The 19,391-nt window shown below is 38.9% G+C and overlaps 1 protein-coding gene across 8 annotated transcripts in view; it reads left to right on the forward strand.

Moving 5' to 3' along the window:
- atp8a1 (ATPase phospholipid transporting 8A1) overlaps positions 1–19,391 on the forward strand; it is a 162,602-nt gene that overhangs the window by 40,034 nt on the left and 103,177 nt on the right. For 4 of the 8 annotated variants that reach the window (XM_036568426.1, XM_036568434.1, XM_036568432.1 and 1 more), the window contains exons 4-12: positions 2,556–2,654; positions 7,014–7,059; positions 7,264–7,304; positions 9,161–9,234; positions 13,264–13,333; positions 13,507–13,634; positions 14,391–14,502; positions 16,048–16,213; positions 16,574–16,579. In XM_036568426.1, the coding sequence (XP_036424319.1) occupies positions 2,556–2,654; positions 7,014–7,059; positions 7,264–7,304; positions 9,161–9,234; positions 13,264–13,333; positions 13,507–13,634; positions 14,391–14,502; positions 16,048–16,213; positions 16,574–16,579 (742 nt within the window). Of the gene's footprint in view, positions 1–2,555; positions 2,655–7,013; positions 7,060–7,263; positions 7,305–9,160; positions 9,235–10,783; positions 10,858–13,263; positions 13,334–13,506; positions 13,635–14,390; positions 14,503–16,047; positions 16,214–16,573; positions 16,580–19,391 lie in introns of all 8 variants that reach the window. The other 4 variants (XM_036568429.1, XM_036568433.1, XM_036568428.1 and 1 more) reach the window with 3 other exon arrangements.

Here is a 19,391-nt window from a genome sequence, read left to right on the forward strand (position 1 = left end):
CATTCTGTCAGATGTGTGTTTTGACTGTGTGCTCGCTTATCTGAACTAGTGACCTTGAGAGAATAGGAGAGGGCTTTGAAGCGCAGGTGGTCTGTGTCTTCATTAAGCAGCTGTCAGTGCTGTGACCTTGAATGAGCAGCCATGCTGTTTAGGAGAGCTCAGAGACGACTCTCCTGCAGGAAGGGTGTGGCTTAGGGAATGAGTAAAGCCATTTACACAAACTGTGATTGCAAGGGGAAAGCTAAGCTGATGGAGGTTTCTTTGGGATGTTTTGATGTTTTGATACACCAAAGAGGACAAACACACCAATGTGGTCCAGTGTGGTTTGCTGGCTGGCAGTCTCTGTGCTTTCACTGCTGTGATATGTAAGAAAGCAGAGTAAGTTGACTCCAGATTGAAAGGGATTCTATATCCTGTCTGCTATTGAATGTCCTCCCACAGACACGAGCCACTGCTGCCCGTGCTCTCAACTGATGTTATCAGCTACCTCTTAGTCTTTCAGGGTACATTAGGGGTGCATATTTCAAGGTGCATTATGACTACAGTCACATTCTCTATTACAGAGAAGATTTGGTTCAGCTACAGCCTGGCTGATAATAGAAAATGTGGTTCTGCTCGTATAAATGAGATCACAGTTATATGCAGGCCTGCTGGGGTACATTTCATTTGAAAGAGTGCAACCTATTTGCTTCATAGGTCAAAAAGTTTAGCTGATCAGATGTTACCATGTTATAGCACTCTGTAGAACATTAGAGCAGTCTACATTAGGGCTTTAAAGGAGCCTGAATTTTTGAACTTGACTGTAGCTCTAGAAAATTCTGTCCAAATCTGACCCAAACCCACCCATCACCAACTGAAGACCAAATAAAACTCCAAATTTGTAATGATTGTGTCAAATAATAATGCCATCTTTTACCTAATCAGATCACTGATAGACAGAATTTTAAAAATGAATAGCCAAATTTTCGACTATCCAAAATAAATTTGCACTTTGATTTAATTTATTCAGCATTCATTGACTTTCAGCGATGTCTCAAATGTGTTTAGTCTGGATGAACTTTATGTAATACCTTTTCCTGAAGCTAGCTTCATGGACCTTCCTGAACAAAACTCCGGCATGCTGGATTAAAAATTGTAGGGAGGAAAAATTTAGGAAGAAAACCAAGGTAAGGTATGATTGTAGTATGAGAAGACACTGTATGACTGTAAGAAGGGAGAGAACTCTGAGAACTCTTGGGCTGGAGTTCTGAGCACCTTCTGCTTTTAAGGCCAAGCCCCCTCATGATGAACAGAGGTACGTCTGAATGAAAGGACCGAAGAAAAGGGGAGATGGGGAGGTGAAAAAACATTTATTTATTATGGGAAATGTAAGGTAAGGATGGAAATTGATAGGATGTTAGATTGGAAGAAGAGTCTAAAAATATCTTTAAAAGTGTTTGAGAAGTGATGCCCAAACAGAACCTGGTGTAAATAGTTGGGTCCTGTAGTATTTGGACACATATTTGAAGCTTTAGGTGAATGCATGTATGAACATGGAGTTGTTCAGTAGAATAGCATGATTAATCAGTAGAGGTGTAACGATACATTCACCCACATTCAGTTCATGATACTGGGTTCATGAATCTGTATACTCATGTTATTTCAATGAAAATTAAATAAAGAAGAATTATGACCATAAATATGTTGTCATGCTAAAGTGCGGGGTTGATTTTGCTGGCGGTTTGCAAACTTTAGTGTTCAAAAAATGCAGTTTCATTAGGAGGCGTGATTACCACATTCATGCATTGTCACATATCCACAGTGCACATTGTCACAGTTTCGCATTACAGTATCACATTGTCACAATGCATTGTTACACCCCTATTGATCAGCCTACAAAGCAGTCCATAGACTGTAACACTTTAGAGCAGTCTGTAGAATATAAGCAGTTTATAGTAAAGCAGACTGTAGAAGAGTCCATAGAGGAGTCGAGAACAGTCCAGTTGAGTGCTGTAGAAGAGTGATGTTTGGTGTGCTTACTTGTTGACTTCTGCTCACTCATCTCCACTCTTGCCTGTCAGTTTATGGTTAATGACCTGTCCTCTGGGCCTTCTTCTCACCTCCTGTTGACAAATCACACACACGTACACATATACACACACATGCACAGGCTTAAGGAGAATCATGAGAGTTCCATCCTGCTCCCTGGGGAGGGAGGAGTCCATCATGAAGGACACAATCTGTCATTCCCGTCCCTGAAGATCAGAAATTCATACAACACAGATTTCGCAGATGGATGTTAGTATGTGGAATGGACATCTATAGCTGAGTTTTAGACTGCATGTTGGATCGTTTTCCTCTCCTTGGTCTTCCAAATGGCAGGGAGCATGTAAAGAGCTACAAATTTACATTTTTATTTATTTTATTTTTATTTTATTATTAGTATTATTATTTTTTTCCTGTTGGACATAGAATACAGTCGTTCTTAAACTACTCCTCAGGGCCCCCACACTTTTGCTTCTAGCTCCCAACATATCTGAACTAATATATAATGAGTGCCTATATGTGTGTTTTAGCAAATTCCAGACGTCTCTCCAACGGGGCGATGGACCACTCTGGTGCCCCTGCTCTTCATCCTTGTGGTGGCGGCGGTGAAGGAGGTGATAGAAGACCTGGTGAGGCGCTCCCTTCTTTTTAGAATGAAAACACTAGCATACCATTAGCTAATTAATATTTTAACATACTGGCTCTCACACACCACTGTGTGACTGGCTGACTGTGTGACTGGGCTAATATTGTACACAAGGTTGTCACCATCAGTTTTTTAGATTTGATTATCGTATCTGTGATACAATCATTTGATTCTACAGAAGCCAAATGTCTAAAAGATGGTTCAAAATGTAGTTGCTGTAAGAAGAATTTTATGAAAAAAAATTCTGCTGGAAACATTTAGTCACTCCTTCAGGTAGCTGGGATGTTAGTCTGCCTCATCTTGGTGATTTAGGTTTAAATAATAAATTATTTGCCTCTTTATTACCGTACCTTTTTGATACCTTTTGATATCTTTTTAGCACTCAGTGCCTTTTCTAGCCCAGATATCCCGGTTTTGATCTTTTGAGGAAGGTGTGTGGACTACATTGTGATGCTCAAAAGGACTGCAAGAAATCATTTTTTTTGACCAAGGCCCCATTTTTAATCATGTGTCGATTTTCATCTCATTAGTGTTGTAAATGTATTCAAGGCGCTTGTGAAATTTCCATAAAGAAACATGTTCAGGGTGAAGCTGCTGACCCATACGGATCCTCAGCCGTGCAGTGACCCTGAGCTGAGCTTTTCTCTGCTCCGGATCCCTCCGGACAGTGATTCGATAGCTCCGCTCCGGATCCTGTGGTCATTTTGGCCCATGCAGCACTTTTTAGACTCCACTGATAGGCAGTATGGGCCTGTTAGGTCATGTCTTACTGGCACTAAAGGGCATTAGGGAGAACACCAGTGTTTAGCTGCCCACTTTAGATGTTTCACACACCCGCACACATACACACACACACACACACATGCACACACACACAATGCTGCTTATCTTCCTGGGTCGCGTGGAGTGGAAACACCCTGGTGGAGTCCATCACAGGGCAGACACAAAGACATACACATTCACACGTTTCCTTATACTAAATTTCTAATGAAATCTTCCACTCTTATTAGAGAGTGCACAATACTGCTTTTTCTTTTCTGATATTGAAACCTTAACCTACTGGTGCAGATTTTTTTTTCTTTAAAAACTTTACATTAGCTGTTTTTTTAACTGAAGCACTTCATTTAAAATTACCTTCTAAAAGTATCATGATCAAATTGCTTTAACAAAAAAAAACAGAAATATGTGTGCAAAATTCTGTTATTTAAAATAAAGTATTTGTAATTCTAGTGTAATACTTGGTTAGCTACTTGTTTTTCTTGTTCATGTTAATCTTAGGCTACATATGGCTACTAGAAGAAATTTTGGTGACACTTTATTTGGATAGCCCATCGCAGGTGTTTTGTAGAGGCTTATCTCACATTTAACTTGCTTTAACTAAATATCTATTAAATGCACTTTAATTTTCTTTAACCCTAAACCTGGCCCTAACCCTAACCTTAACTTCAACCCAAAACCTAAACCTAACCCTCACCCTGGTACTAAACTTAATCACGGTCCTAATCTTGACCCTAATCATAACGCTGTTTCACCAGGTAGGTTGTTAATAATTTGATCCTCTATAGCTAATCTATTAGGGTCTTTCCAAATAAAGTGAGGCAGAAATTCTTTAATATTTCGGGCCATATTTTTTACAAAATTGGACCACATACATTTTTTCTTTCCTCTGATATCTGATCCAGCATTTTCTGATTGTATGGGTATTAGATTGGTGCCATCCTTAACTGTAATGCATTTCGATGAAGATTGGGTGCTTGACCTTTTGTTAATGTCATGAACATTGTTTCATTAGTGCCAGATCTAACTCTCTGTTTGTGTGCTAAAACCCATGTTTTATAATTAATCAAATGAATCAGGAGAGCCTGGTCATAATCTGGTTTGCTGTAATCCTGTATCTCTATCAGAGAGTGTCCAAGAAAGACCTGACACTCTAGCCCAACATTTAGGACACACACACACACACATACACACACACACACACCACAACCACACTGCTCTTCTAAAAGGGATTTAGCATAAGATTACAGTTCCTACCTTTCAAATGTGTGAAGTTCCAGTTTCACAAAAAACAAATGTAACCAGTTAACTCATTTTAGGACTGCGGTTAAGAACCTTCTCTGTTAACCTCTCTGTTCGATTAAGCTACTCAAGCTGTGATTAATCCTTATCGCCTGCATGTGAAAGCACGACATTTATGATAAATTGCCAGTTACATGAAACATGAGCAATTGAGTGACTTATTTTCAAAGAAGAAAAAATATCATGCTAAGTAAATATATAGAAAGTGAAGCATTTGTAACATTGAAAAAGCAATGTTGTCTCTACATTATTCTGTGATTAGTGCAGTGTGTAAATAAATAAATAAATACATTCCATTCATTCATCACGTCAAAGGTAACCTTTAAATCCTTTACCATTAATGATTTATCCAGGCACCTAGTAACATAAACACATCAAACATGTTTTGATATTCAGTGACGCTGAACAGACGAGACCCAACGGTTTTGAACTTGAAATGAGGAGGAAAAAAACACTCATTTGTTTTTAAAAATTCTTTTTTCATCATCAGCTTTCTTTTTTTGACAAGCCATGTTGTCGGTTTAGTACTCAGATGGGAGATAATAAATGAAATTAAAAATCTATAAAACTATTTGCCTTCTGCCAGCGGATGAGCTGCCTTTTGCTAAATCGTTTACATAAATGCATCAGATTAGAAGAACTGCAACGCAGGACTGCTACGGATTTTGTTGAAGTATGACCTTTTTTGTTATAAAATGGTTTTTTTTTTTTGGTCTGTTTTTTGCTATTTTAACAGTACTGTTAAAGCATGCTGAAAATGTTTAAAAAGCACTAATACACAAACTATTTTCACCACATTTTCTTATATTGATAGGCTTTTATTGAACTCATGTTTCTTTATTTCACTATAAAATCAACTACAATTAAATAAATGTAATTATCACCCGCTCGACTGTTGATTTTTCTTCCACTGTGACTTTTGAAAAAGACATTAGATGTTCCGTTCATGGTTATTGGAATTGTTAAATTTTAAAACCGTATGGTAATCAGGTTTTATAAAACAATAAATGTTTCAATCCGTTCTATCTCTAATCAATAACTAACCTTACAAGAAAAAAAGAGAGTAATATAGGAGGAATAAGAAAGAAAAGGATTGAGAAAGTAAAAGAAAGAAACTTGTAGAGGTGGCAGAGGGGGCTAGCTGCTGGGCATAGGAAAGAACACCAAAGGAAATGAAATGAACACAAAAGGAATGTTACACTGAGGGAGTGATGAAAAAAGAAAGGCAGAAAAGAGACTGAAACAAGGGAAGGGAAAAGAAGGGAAAGAAAGGGAGCGAGAGATTTTCAGCACTGCAGTGGTGTCGGGGAGAAGATGAATGGGCTCTGAGAGGGGGGCTAACTTTTTAGCTTCTTTTGCGCAGTGAGTGAAGAGACCACGTGATGAGAGCTATTCATTAAGCCCTGCAGTAACAGGCAGGGGGCTGAGAGTCCATACTGCTGAGAATGAGAGAGAGAGAGAGCGAGAGCGAGAGCGAGAGAGAGAGAGGTAGGGGGGGGTGCTCCCATGGCAACCTGTGGTAATTAGAAACCTCTCAAAGTGGAGAGAGAGAGAGAGTGTAGCACTCACTATGAGGCCACTCTGTACAAAACCGCACAAAACCATACATCCATATTATCACAGTTATGGTTGCTGGATTTCATAGCACTGCTCCCAGCCTTCTGCAAGAAAAGTGTTCATGAAGCATGTTTAAAGAAATCCAGAAATCAAATTTACACTTTTTCCCTCTTACACTAAATTATGGGTGCAATGATATGCAAATTTCACTGATTGGCTTGGCTCAGACAACTAAAGGATTTCCTATGGAACTTAAATGCCTGCTGCGTCATGCTCTAACAAAATAAACCAAAAAAAAATCTCACCCCTAAAATGTAAAAGGTCTATAGATGAAAAGCCCGGTTATTTAAGCATGGGGGTTCCAAAAAACCTGAACTTGATCCAAAAACAGCTCCGATGCCTATAATGTTGCTGATGATATGTGCTCCTGTATTCAGCATTCAGGCCATGCAGCTCCCTCTTCCATTCACTGTCCCGCTGCTCTAAAATTCAAGAGACACAAGTATGAGGTCTCAGGATGACAAGCTAATCAGATACATAGCCAAAATAAGCACACTGAGATACAGCAGTCTCTCTTGCTCTCTCTCTCTCTCTCTCATTATGTACTGATCTCATTGCTAACTTCTCTCTATATTTCTGTTTGTAAAAACTCTGTATTGAATACTTTAGCTGTATTTTGATATGTTGTTCTGTTGCCTATTTCCAGAAACGTCACAAAGCTGATAATGTTGTCAACAAGAAAGAGACGCAAGGTAATGCATTTTATTTTGCCTCATTGGGTTGTGCATCTTGTTTGTTATTATAGTGGGTGACAATGTGAACTAACTTTCTTTCTCTCTCTCTCTCTCTCTCTCTCTCTCTCTCTCTCTCTCTCTCTGTCTCTCTCTCTCTCTCTCTCTCTGTCTCTCTCTCTCTCTCTCTGTCTCTCTTTCTGTTTCTCTCTTTCTCTCTCTCAGTGCTGAGAAATGGAGCCTGGGAGATTGTTCACTGGGAGAAGGTACTGCATCTCAGCAGATGGTGTCATTCGCACCAGCAGCCCCTTGCCTACATAGCAAGCCAGAAGGAGAGAGAGTAGAAGAAAGAAAAGGATAAAGGGATCATTCTGCTCTGTTAGGAATACAGTGGTATCATTCTCAGAAACACAGTGCACATTGCTTGGCTAGTGAAATTATCTGAAATCTAGTCAATATATCTCCATTTTTTTGATTTTCATTTTTCTACATCACATCAGCCGCCCTTTATGTTGTGTGAAAATTGCTTGATGAATGGACAAAAAAAAAAATGTCTGAAAATTGCTTGAAATGAAATCTCTTTACATTAAATTGCATTAAAAGTTAAGAACATTTTTGGCTTGTCCTGTAAAGTTGCCATTTTGGAGATATTTGCTTTTCTTTGGACAGTGACCATATCTAATACTTCTCTTTATGAAGTTATTATCTCATAATATTATGAAATTATTCAGCCTCTTTCTAGATTCCTTTACTTGTTTTAAAGCGTACATTCAGGGCTAAAACTAGCAATTAATGTTATTTGTTTTGTTATGCAATACAGCATTGTATCATTTTCATTCTATTAAAAATATTGACTAGATTGAAGAAAATTTCACTGTCCAAGATATTTTTTGCAATGCAGATGATGCATCACAGGCTCACCTTCTCTATCCATCTTCCATCCATCTTCATTTATCTATCTTTTCTCTATCTCTATCTCTCTCGCTCCCCTCTCTGCCTTCCTCATCTCTTCTTTTACCCAGGTCATAAACTTTTATGAAGCCGCTACTTATACTGCCGAAGAGACAGTGACACATCTGGACAGGAAATATCTTTCATACTTATTCATAAAGAGTAGGATAATTAGTCTGTTGAAAATGCACTGCTCCAAATAATTAGGTATAAAGAGATTATTAACTGTGATTTTGCTGAAATTAACATTATGGTGAACAAATCCACTGTCAGTGTTTTTTATGTTTTATGTTCTGCAGTCTCAGACAGGAGTGATCAGATGGGATCCTGCTAAAAATGCTTGATTGACAATAGAGCACTCTAACATCTACCTTTCAGATCACCTGAATAAGAGGGGGCAGTATGTTTAATGGACAGTATTGCTATCTGCTGCTTTTTTTAGAGAAGTGTAGCATCTTCTCTCAGGGCGACATTATATCAACTGAAGTGAAATGCTGGCAGTAGAAGTTTGTGTGCAGACGTGTGTGGTAAAAAGTGCTTACAATGAAATGGGCTTCCGGACAGTAACCTAGGCTTTGCTGTATTGCCTCTAGTGTTATTCTGCTTCGAGGCAGTGGAAGGTAAAAGAGAGGAATGTCATGAACTTTACTGCCTCAGTATCAGTATTTAAGCTGTGGTTTAAATATCCCATTCTGTAGAGCAGAAGCTCTCATTACATATTTCACCATTTTACCACAGGCTGAAACACTGAATTGATGATAGGTGAAATAGCGCAGTATTTTTTGACATATCACAGGGGGCATATTAAAAACGCTTTTTGTTTGAGTCATACTACGACTGCTGGGAAGCAGCTTTGCTTGCTCTATGTTTCTTTCATTCAGCTGTATTAAATGAGGTGATGAGAAATGTAAATCTTAACAGAGAAATATGTTTATTAGCAAGTGTCATGAAAAACGCCCTACTTCTGTTTTTATATTGCATTCAAGCAAAGAGCCGTAGGTCCAAGGACTTCTTGCTGGGCTGGAAACAAGTTCAGCTTCTTTCTGCCCACAGACCTCTTGCCTAATGAAATCCATTATTTTTTTATTTTGTTTTTTTCAATTTTAGGCTGCAGTTACACCTGGCGATTTAATGTTAACCGTGTGATTGACAACTAGTCTGTTTCTTACAGGTAGTGGTGGGGGATATAGTTAAAATAAATGGCAAAGATTACGTTCCTGCAGACGCAATACTGCTGTCCTCCAGGTAGAGACGTCCTCGTTACTGCTGGAATAAGCAGAAATCTGCCCACCCTATGCGCCCCTCTCTCACACTCATGCACCCCGCTAAAGGAAGTGAGGCATAGAACTGTAAAATATTAAAAAAAAACAAAAATATTACAGAAATGAGCTCCTCTTAATGTAGCATAACATCACTGTCATAATGAAACCTCTCTATTACTTCTGAAGTGGTAACTTTTTTTAGGAGAAGAAAAAACATCCTTTTATGAACAGCACAAAAGTCAGAGACCACCTTTCATATGTTTAATTAGAGGAGATATAAGATATAGCTGATATAAGATAATCCACTTGCAGAAGGAAGGAGAAAGTCAGTTAAAAATAAGTGAAAAAACGGAAGTTTCCAAAGATTGTTTAACTGTCAGGAAGCCCTTACTGAGAAAAGGAAATAGACAAAAAAGAAAATTTGCAAATCATATAAAGAAGCTGCTGGAGTCCAGATCTGGACCTCATCATCATGTAGTTTGTTTGGATTTACTTGGATTGTAGAAGCAAAAATGCAACCAACTTTTAACACTGTAGTTTGGAGTTGTGGAAAAATATTCCGGCAGATTTCTTTGAAAAAGTGAAAGCAAGTCTCCTAAAAAAATGAAATCTGCAATAAAGGTGTAAGATGGACACACTAAGTACTGAACAAATTGATACTGTATTATTCAGTGGTTTGTGAGGCTATTTTCTGTTAAATATGTTTTCTGCTTTTTGCTGACACTGAAAACTTAACTTCAATGAAATGGGCATTCTGGAAAAAAATGAATGAAGGTTGGTCTCTGACTTTTTCACGGTTCTGCACATTAATGGAAAGAAATTCTATTTGTATTCTGTTCTATTTGTGTTTCAGAAATAATTGGACCGTTTTTTATTAGTCCTCATGAAATATTCACACAAGGTTCAGCAGATGTTTCAAATAGTGTAAAAAGTATTAAAAACAAAGAGGTTTTGATATGACTGTGACAATAAATACTATCATTATTATTATTATTATTATTATTATTATTATTACTATTACTATTATTATGATTAATGGTTCAAGAATTGCAGTTTGTTACAGAACGTGCCCCACTTCCTTCTGAGGGTGTTCTGTCACTGATTAATTCTCTCAGATCATGTCTGTGTTCTGAGTTTCTCCTTTTAATTCTCAAAATCCATCTGCCAACCAGGTATAAATCTTGCTGCTAACTCCAGTGTGATGGCCTGATGCAGCTTCCTTTTAGCATCTCTGATTCATTTTTGTGTAGCTCAGATTGTTTGGCCTGGTGCTGATGGCTTTTGAGTGTTGATCATGAGGTCTGACATTGTTTTCTTCCTGTATAGAAATTAAATGTGTGTGTTTGTTTTTGTGTGTCTCTTCCTTGTTGGGGTCTGCGTGCTCTTCCCCTTTGGTCCATCTTCTTCCTCTTCCTTTTTTTGTTGCGAACTACCCTCCCTCCATACTTCTCCCTCTCCCTCTGTGTTTGATCAACACCTCCACCTCCACTACTGTCTCACCCCGTGCGCTGGGACTGCTGGGTAATTTTAAGGTGGCGGTAGGGGAGGTAGTCCGAGCCTCCAATGGAGATCACCTCCCGGCCGACCTCATCATACTGTCCTCCAGGTCAGGAACAGCACCGGGCTGCATGAGCAGGGGGTCTTTGGGGTGGTGGTGAGCAGTGCACAGGTGGAGGGGTGCTGTTTCACTTTTTTCACTCTTTTTTTTTTTTATTTTTCTTTTGGCCTTGTGCTTCCTGTGCTTGTATGCCTTTGCAGCTATAGCTGATCTGTCATTGTTTAACTTAGCGTCATATTACTAGCACAGTTTAGGAAACATATTATTGTGGTTCCAGAAACACAGCAATTGACCTGCCAGTACTCCATTTACAAGGGTGTTCTTTCATAGTAAGTGTTGCCTGATTGAAAAAGCTTTACAAAATGTTGGCAAAAATCCCATTCAGTCAAGCGCACTTGTAGCATTCTTGTTTAGATGCAGTACATAATGTTGAGTTTCTAGTTTAAAATGTTGTTCTGCCGAGCTGGACTACTCAGTTTGGAAACAGTAACAACAAATTAGCAGCCATGCTCATGTTAGCTTGATTATGCAACAAAAACATCTATCTTAAGTGTTACCTTTCACACACATGCAATAGGAATATAATTTGAAATTTATAACATACTCTAGATTTAGGTGTTGTGATAAGACGTGCACTATAGGTTGAATGGGAATTTTACCAGTGTTCTGTAAAGCTTGTCCAACTTGGCAACAGTTGCTACATAAAAACACATTTGTGGGCAGAGCATGGAAAGGTCAGTTTCTATTGGTTGGCTCTTAGGCTACGTTCACATCACAGTCTCATTGCTCAAATCGAACTGGCGTCCTGAAATGAACCTCATACGCACATCCTACTCAGTAACGTAACGTGAATGAATCACGTGCGTCATGTGCATCATCAGCAAACAAACGAGCAGAACGAGCCTTCGCTGTGAAGATAATTAACTCTGCTCAGCTCTCAGCTGTCCGTTATTAGAGCAAGACAAAAGCAAAAAAGGTGAGATGTGTTGCTTTTCCACCGTTTACAGGCTTAAACTTCTGTTCGGCGCTGCTGCCATGGTAACACTGAATGATGGAGCACACGCAGTGGAAAAAAAGCACATGAATTCTGATCTGAGCCTCACATTAAGGTCGCATGGCCACGATTCGGAAACGTATCCGATCTAGGACGACATATGAAAGTGCCTCAGGTCGGATTTGAAAAGATCAGATTTGCGTGTCCACGCAGCTCTGAAAACATGAGATCTGAGTCACATTAGGGCAAAAAAATCAGATTTGTGCCACTTCAACCTGGTAATGTGAACATAGCCTTTGTGAAGTCAAGGTTCAATCTGGATTCTATAGGCCTAATTGAAAACAGTTACATTGCATTTTCTTCAGCAGTGTTTTCCAGGGACAGTTCTGTCCTTATGGTAGTGTATGCTGATCTGTTATGTTTAAGCCTGTTTAGCACAGAGTGCCTCTCAGAAACAGCTGGAGAAGAGGCCTGTTGAAAGGCTGTAAATGGCTTGAACACTGGGTCAATGCATGGCTTCGGCTGGTGCACTTTTTGAGGCATGACACACTGAACACTGCATGCATGCGAAATTAGCACATTGTGCAGCGTTATTAATTCTAACACTGTCTAGTCCTTTTCTCTACATTTAGAATATGTGTGATTTGGTAATTGAGATTGTTTTGTAAGGAAGAGCTCTTATGAAGTTTTAAAAGAAGAGGAGCTCTGTAATCTGTAAAAGTGTTTTAAGAATGTCATTATTATCCTTTGATATTTTATTGGCACAAAGCAAAGGAAGTTACTGAATATTATTTTATTTTATTATAATTTGCAATTATTTGTCATTTTGTTGATGAGAGAAATGAGCAAATTGCTTCCTCCATGGTTTCTGCCCTGCTTTTGCATTCACTATTAACTCCCATCTGTGTGCTGTGTCAGTGTGCTGCGTTCTCCTTTGTTGCATGTCAAATACAAGCCGTCACAATAAACAAAGATGTCAGCGTTCTGCACTTTGAGGGAGTTTTTTTAAGTAGTGACTTCATATAGAAGTAAAGTGGCCTCAGACATATGGAGTCTTGTTAGAATTACACATTTGTGGTGCAGGCCAGCAATGCAAGCCAGCACACTGTCCACAACAGATGTGTGGGTTCTCATGGCTTAAATAAGAGTTGAGGAGCTTTGTGTTATGCATCAAAAATGACATCTTTGGTTGTTAGGCCTGTATTTAGCTGTTTGACCAACCCTAGTTGTGCTCCATTAAATCCTAAAAGTGTCATTTCTCTAGGAGCTCTTTTGTTTTTTGCTGTAGACCACAGTTTCTGACATTTATTTCATTTGATGCTATTATTGGATCTTGCTAGTTGTACTGTGAAGCTCCTAAGAACATAAAATGACAAATTATATAGTGTTCTAATTTTTTGTAATGAATTTGGGAGTTATGTTTACTTTTTTGTGTAATTATGCCATTTATTTCATCTTAGTGAACCTCAAGGAATGTGTTACATCGAAACATCCAACTTAGATGGAGAAACAAATTTAAAAATCAGACAAGTGAGTTTTTTTTTCCTTTTGTAGATAACACCTTACAAAATAGAGTTAGAGGATTTACAGATTTACATCATAGCCTATACTTTATGTTAAATGAACTTACTTTTATGTTAAATTATAGTTGTGTGTTCCAGAGTCATGGCATTTGTTGCACATAATGCTGGTGCTGTTCCTAGGGCCTGCAGATCACGTCTGAAATTAAGGATATTGACAGCCTGATGCGACTGTCTGGTCGTATGGAGTGTGAGAGCCCCAACAGACATCTTTACGAGTTTGTGGGCAATATCCGACTGGAAGGCCACAGGTGAGGTCATAAATTGCCATGAAATATGTTCAGTCTACACTATATGTCCAAAAGTATCCAGGCACCCCTTTCTAGTTAGTGAGCTTAGCTACAGAGGTATTTAGTTTAGTTTGTATAATCTCCATAGAAAAGCATTGCCATTAGAATGGGATGCTCTGGAGCAGCCACACCTGTGTCTAAGGTCGCCAGTAGAAACACTGAATGAGCAGGTGTCTGCAAACTTTTGGACGTATAGTGTCCCTGGAATATTGATAAAAAGCAGTTAGATTCAGGCATTATTTTCTAGATATTTACCTAGAGAAGAGCACTGCTGTAGCAATAACTTATTAATAACTTATTTTTATTTAGAGTTAGGATTGAATGTCAAAGCAAAACACACTCTCTGTACTCTCTGTGCAGTTGTGACACTTGTACAGTAGCTTGCATGCTATTTTTGCTGACATTATGCAATGTTCCTGCATGAGTTATTGCATCCTTGTGCAGTGGGTTTGGGTACTGTACCCAGAAGCAGAACACGAGCATGTCCCTGGTTTTAAATCACTTGAGTGACTCTGAATTAGACTTTATCCTCTCTGCTTTTATACCATAGTGCTAGCACAGAATCAGGAATGCCTGAATGTCTAAAACATGCCAAGCTAGGAATCATCCTTTTTCGCTTAACCCTCCTCCTGCTGATGATATCTGTAGTATTGTTGTTCTGTTGAAGTGTAATAGTAATTCAGAGTGCTGTGTTTTCTGTGTAATGTCGCAATCCAGCACAGTACCACTCGGTCCAGATCAGATTTTGCTGAGAGGAGCCCAGCTGAGGAACACACAGTGGGTACACGGCATTGTGGTCTACACAGGACATGACACTAAGCTTATGCAGGTGAGACACCTAATCTTCAAAAGAGCTACAGTTAAGCACCTTCTCTACAGCACAGTCAGTCAGCCTGAAAACGCATGATTTCTTAAGGGAGTCAGGAGTACGTTCCAAACACCTGAAGAGACAGAATTGCTTAAACCAGTCTTTCTTAGAAGCAATGGAAACTTATGCCTGCAGATGCTAAAGTAGGAACGGGAAGTGATCCCTCATATACTTCTCATGCCTTAGAAGCCTTTAGAGCTGTCAAACAATTAAAGTAATTAATTGAGAGTAATTACATAGTTTGTGTAGTTAGTCAACTACAGTATTTTCATTGTGTGAAAACGGGTACTGAAAATCACATGATTTCCATAGAGTTTCCAGTTTTCATCACCGACATCCAATGAGAGAAACAGTGGCTGCATATATGCAACCAATGATTGTATATACCATAATACCATATGTACAGTCAATGGTTCCAACCCCTGTTTATACAGCTAATGGATTCTTGTTACAGTGGAGGCTATCGAGGGGAACTAGACTTGTTGTTGCTTTTGCTACTCATTGGTTTATCCACAGGTCTCCCTTGAGCACTTGTGCTGTACTGAAGATATTGCTTTAAAAGTCTTTTTAAAAGATGTATTTGACAGAGAGTGCTACAGTTACAGACTCTTTTATATCAGCAGACAGCATGCAAGCAGCTGGACTTCAGCTTAGACTATTATGAGGAGTTTGCAGTGTCAAAATGTGTTAATGGCGTTAAAAAAAGTAGGCCGCGTTAATAATTTATTGCATTACAGTGTTATTAACGACTTTTCCAACGATCACAGCCCTAATGATTACATAATTAATTGTAAGGTTGTCTGTGTTTACGTGCTTTCTTTCTTTCAAACATTTGTTTATTAATTTCACAAAAAATCAAAAAAGCATCATTCTGATTTGACAAAATGTACTAATCTTACCCATCAAAACCCAGCCAATTGGGATCCAAAATAAATAAGAAAATACATATTTATCCGTATATATACCCATACACATAGACATATACATACATATATACACATACGTACATACAGACAGATATACACATATTAACTTAAATAAATAAATAAAACATGAATATAAATAAATAAATAAATATTTATGCCAAAAAATAGAATTATCATGAAAGAGTGGTGTCTGTATTTACATTCAATCTACATATCAATATCAGCATGTTTGAATCTGCACTTCTGACTTTTGTTTTGTTTATTTTGTCAAACAATGGTGAAAATGTCAGCAAAACAAATTTGATTGTTTTTTGGTCCACAAAACAGTTTCCACCAAAATTGAAATCACAATAAATCCCCTTCTTTTCCACTGAAAGTTCTGAATCCTCACTTTAGAATCTCCTCATTTCAATGAACTGCAAACAAATATCAAATTTCAGCATGCTTTGTTGTGGCCGGTGATGACTGTGACTTCTAAGAGTTAAAGCCATGTACTGTATTTTTGACCAGCCAGTCTCAGTCCATGCATGAGCAGCGTTCATACTTTATTAAAGCTTCCGCAAATATTTCTCTCCTGCAGAACTCTACACGACCTCCTTTGAAGCTGTCCAACGTGGAACGCATCACTAACTTTCAGATCCTGGTTCTGTTTGGCTGCCTGCTGGCCATCTCACTGGTGTGCTCCATAGGGCAGACCATCTGGAAGTACCAGTACGGCAATGACGCCTGGTACATGGACCTCAACTGTAAGGGCCCTACTGGTCATCTTACTTGTGCTGTACCGCCCACCATTGTCTGCTTGATCATTTGTTGCCTTTTATTTACCTGCATTAATGTCAGTGTTTTCTTTGTGTTCGCTATATGTAAACAAATGCATTGGCAACACAAGTGAACATTTGTCTTTAAAAAAGGGGAAATGTTGTATTTCCCCATAAGATAAAGAATCTGTTGACATGCATTCCCACCTGTTTTGAATGTGGAAATGGTTGAGTATCACAACGCTGCTGAAGTTTTTGTTATATGTTTCCTTTCTAACGTTCTGTTTGGTTTGTTTGTTTGTTTTTTTTGTTGTCGTGTTTTTTTTTTGTTTTGTTTTTTTTTAACAGCTCCAGGTAACAACCATTTAAAAGCCCTGGCCATGCGTGAATCAGCCCTCCTTACTAATCCCTAGCTGAGGCTCAGACTTTGCTGAGCAAACCCAGGCCGTTATGCGGTTGCCCTACTTTGTGAGGGTGATTGCAGAAGACGGCACACACCAGGGATCCAGTGATAGGTTTTTGCCCTCCAGCTCTGTGACTGTATAGACCCTCATAGTGCCTGATCTGATCCATGTTTTCCCTTCTATCACCATCCCGGTGACGCATTAAGCTCTTTGCAAGTGTTTGGCCTCAGCCTCTTGCTTGTCCTTTTTACTTTTTCACAATCAGTGAGACACAACAGATGTACGCACGCACACACTCTCTCTCTTTTTCTTATTCATTCTCTTTTTCCCCTCTGTCTCTCTCCTACACCCATTCTCTCTCTTTCTCTTCACTGTCTTTATCTTTTTCTGTCCTCACCATCTCTTTTTTTCTCTCAATCCATTTCTCTCTCTCTCTCTCTCTCTCTCTCTCTCTCTCTCTCTCTCTCTCTCTCTCTCCTTTTGTCTTTTTTATTTGTATTTCTCTTTCTCTCGCGTGTGTGTGTGTGTGTGTGTGTGTGTGTGTGTGTGTATATATATATATATATATATATATATATATATATACTTTTTTTTTTCTTTCTCTCTCTGTCAGTCATGCTCTCTGTCTGTCTCTCTCTCTCTCTCTCTCTCTTTCATGAGGTAGAGGAGTAAGCAGCACTTACAGGGCCTTTTGTAAGAGTAGTCATGATACATCTTTTCCTACTTAGCAATGGAGCCTGAGGGACGAGCAGTGACATTTTCTAAATGCCTCGTCCTGCTCTTCCTCCTCTTCCTCCTGCTGTTGCTGCTCCTGTTGTGTGCCGGGCTGTCTTTTGTTTCACTGCTGCTGCCTGACCTGGTAGAATTGCTCCAAACTGGGAATTGTAAAAACACAGTACATTTTAGGCTTTCAAAGACAGTAGGCTGACATCTAGTTTAAATGATTGATGCCTGATAGACTTGTCACTCAGTGCATTCATGGACAAAGAATCACCACAATCCACACACTGTGTGCAAATTGATTAACGCGTCACAACATTCATTACCCCTTATTTTTCTGGGCCTGTATAAGAAAAGTTGTTTGTGTCCAAATTGATTGTGGCTAGTTTTATGACCTGCGCTGTTCCCTGCTCATCCATGGGGGATGGTGTGAGTGAGAGGAAGAAACACTCACTCTGCACAACCTCCTGAGCATTGCTCTGCCTTTCAGATTTGCTGCTTTGCTTTATGAAGTCAACTCAATAGCCTAATAATATAGTGATCATAGATCAAAGCTTTCTTGGAAGGGAACAGTTCAGTCATAATTCAAGCCTCCGTTTGGAGACTGTATTCCTTTAAAGGAGTGAGACTCTGTCTAATGATGTTTCTTCCCAGCATGCTGAACAAAAAAGAGAGGGGTGGCATTGATTCATGCAATTGATATCACTATTTACTCACTTTGTGATTATTATTTATAGCCATTTACAGTCATGAAAGACATGACGTAATGTTCACAGTGATGACTTAATGCAAACTTATATAAGAAACAGCACAGTCATGAGACATTTAGAGATGGTAAGAACATCTTATTAAAAATTACATTAAGTTACTTTGTAGAAAGTTTGCACCATTCACTTTCTATAGAAATCGCTTTTTTGTTTGAGTGAAGATAAAAGTGCACAGGATGCTGAAAGTGTGGATATTCACTCTGCATTTACTGTAGAGGGCTTACCTCATACAGCAGCAGGGTGAGCAGTTATTCATCATGAATTATTCATTTAACTTTGACCCCTGCGATATGCCTGTCATCAGTCTTGCCCCATGACGTTCGTCCCAGGGTGTGTCCTAAGAAAACAGCACAACTTTTTGCAGAAAGGTCTGGGAGACTAACTGATTTTGTAAGCGTTCACACCACCTGCAACAGCAGCCCCCTTCACGTTGAAGGCCACGCCATAAAAATAACAGGTAGCCTTTTTTGCAGCACACTGGCCATAACACACTGGCCATAACACTGACCCTATAGTGCATTTGTTAACTCTTCACCAAAACCCTTGGTGCATTATGGGTCAGAGCTGGAGCTCTGCTTCTGTTTGCAGTGTCTCCTCTGGGCCAGGTGTGCTCTTTTACACCAGTCTTCATCTTACAGCAGTGTTTCGGCCAAAAATTGAATTCATTTAAAGCCCCAGGGAACATAAATCTGTGTTTTCTTTCCAAGTAGCTTAATCTTGCTTTTACGTTCACACAATATACATCAAAGTATGTCCTGTGAATAGCTTTCCAGGGTCCACTAACTGGCTCATGCTATTTGCTAAAATTCTCTTTTTTCAGGTAGATCAGGTAATTTGTGCCTTGACTCTTAGTCATCCCATATTTGTGAATTTGTGGATCTGTATTCAGTCCTAACAAAGTCAGTGTGAGGTGTGGTATAACACTAAAATATATAAAAAAAAATAAATAAATAAATAAAACTTGCAGGCATTCATAGTTGTATAGTCTTTTATACAGTCATAGTAATTATATTTTCAGATATTTGTCTACATTTGATGTCTCTTATCCCCTGAAAGGATCCTAAATGTCGCCACTCTCTTTTCGCCCCCCTCCTGAAGAGGGAAATGAGCTTTGGGCAGAGTCCCCCTCCTTTGCACTGAAACATCCAAATTGATCATTTTCCCTCCCACCCCTTGCGATCATATCTATCTCTCTCTTTCTCTATCTCTCTGTATATCTCTATCTCTCTCTATCTATTTCTCTCGCTGTGTTTGGAGTCTGCCTCCATAGCAGTA

This window comes from Colossoma macropomum, unplaced genomic scaffold (assembly GCF_904425465.1).
Source record: "Colossoma macropomum unplaced genomic scaffold, Colossoma_macropomum, whole genome shotgun sequence".
Lineage (NCBI taxonomy): Eukaryota > Metazoa > Chordata > Actinopteri > Characiformes > Serrasalmidae > Colossoma > Colossoma macropomum.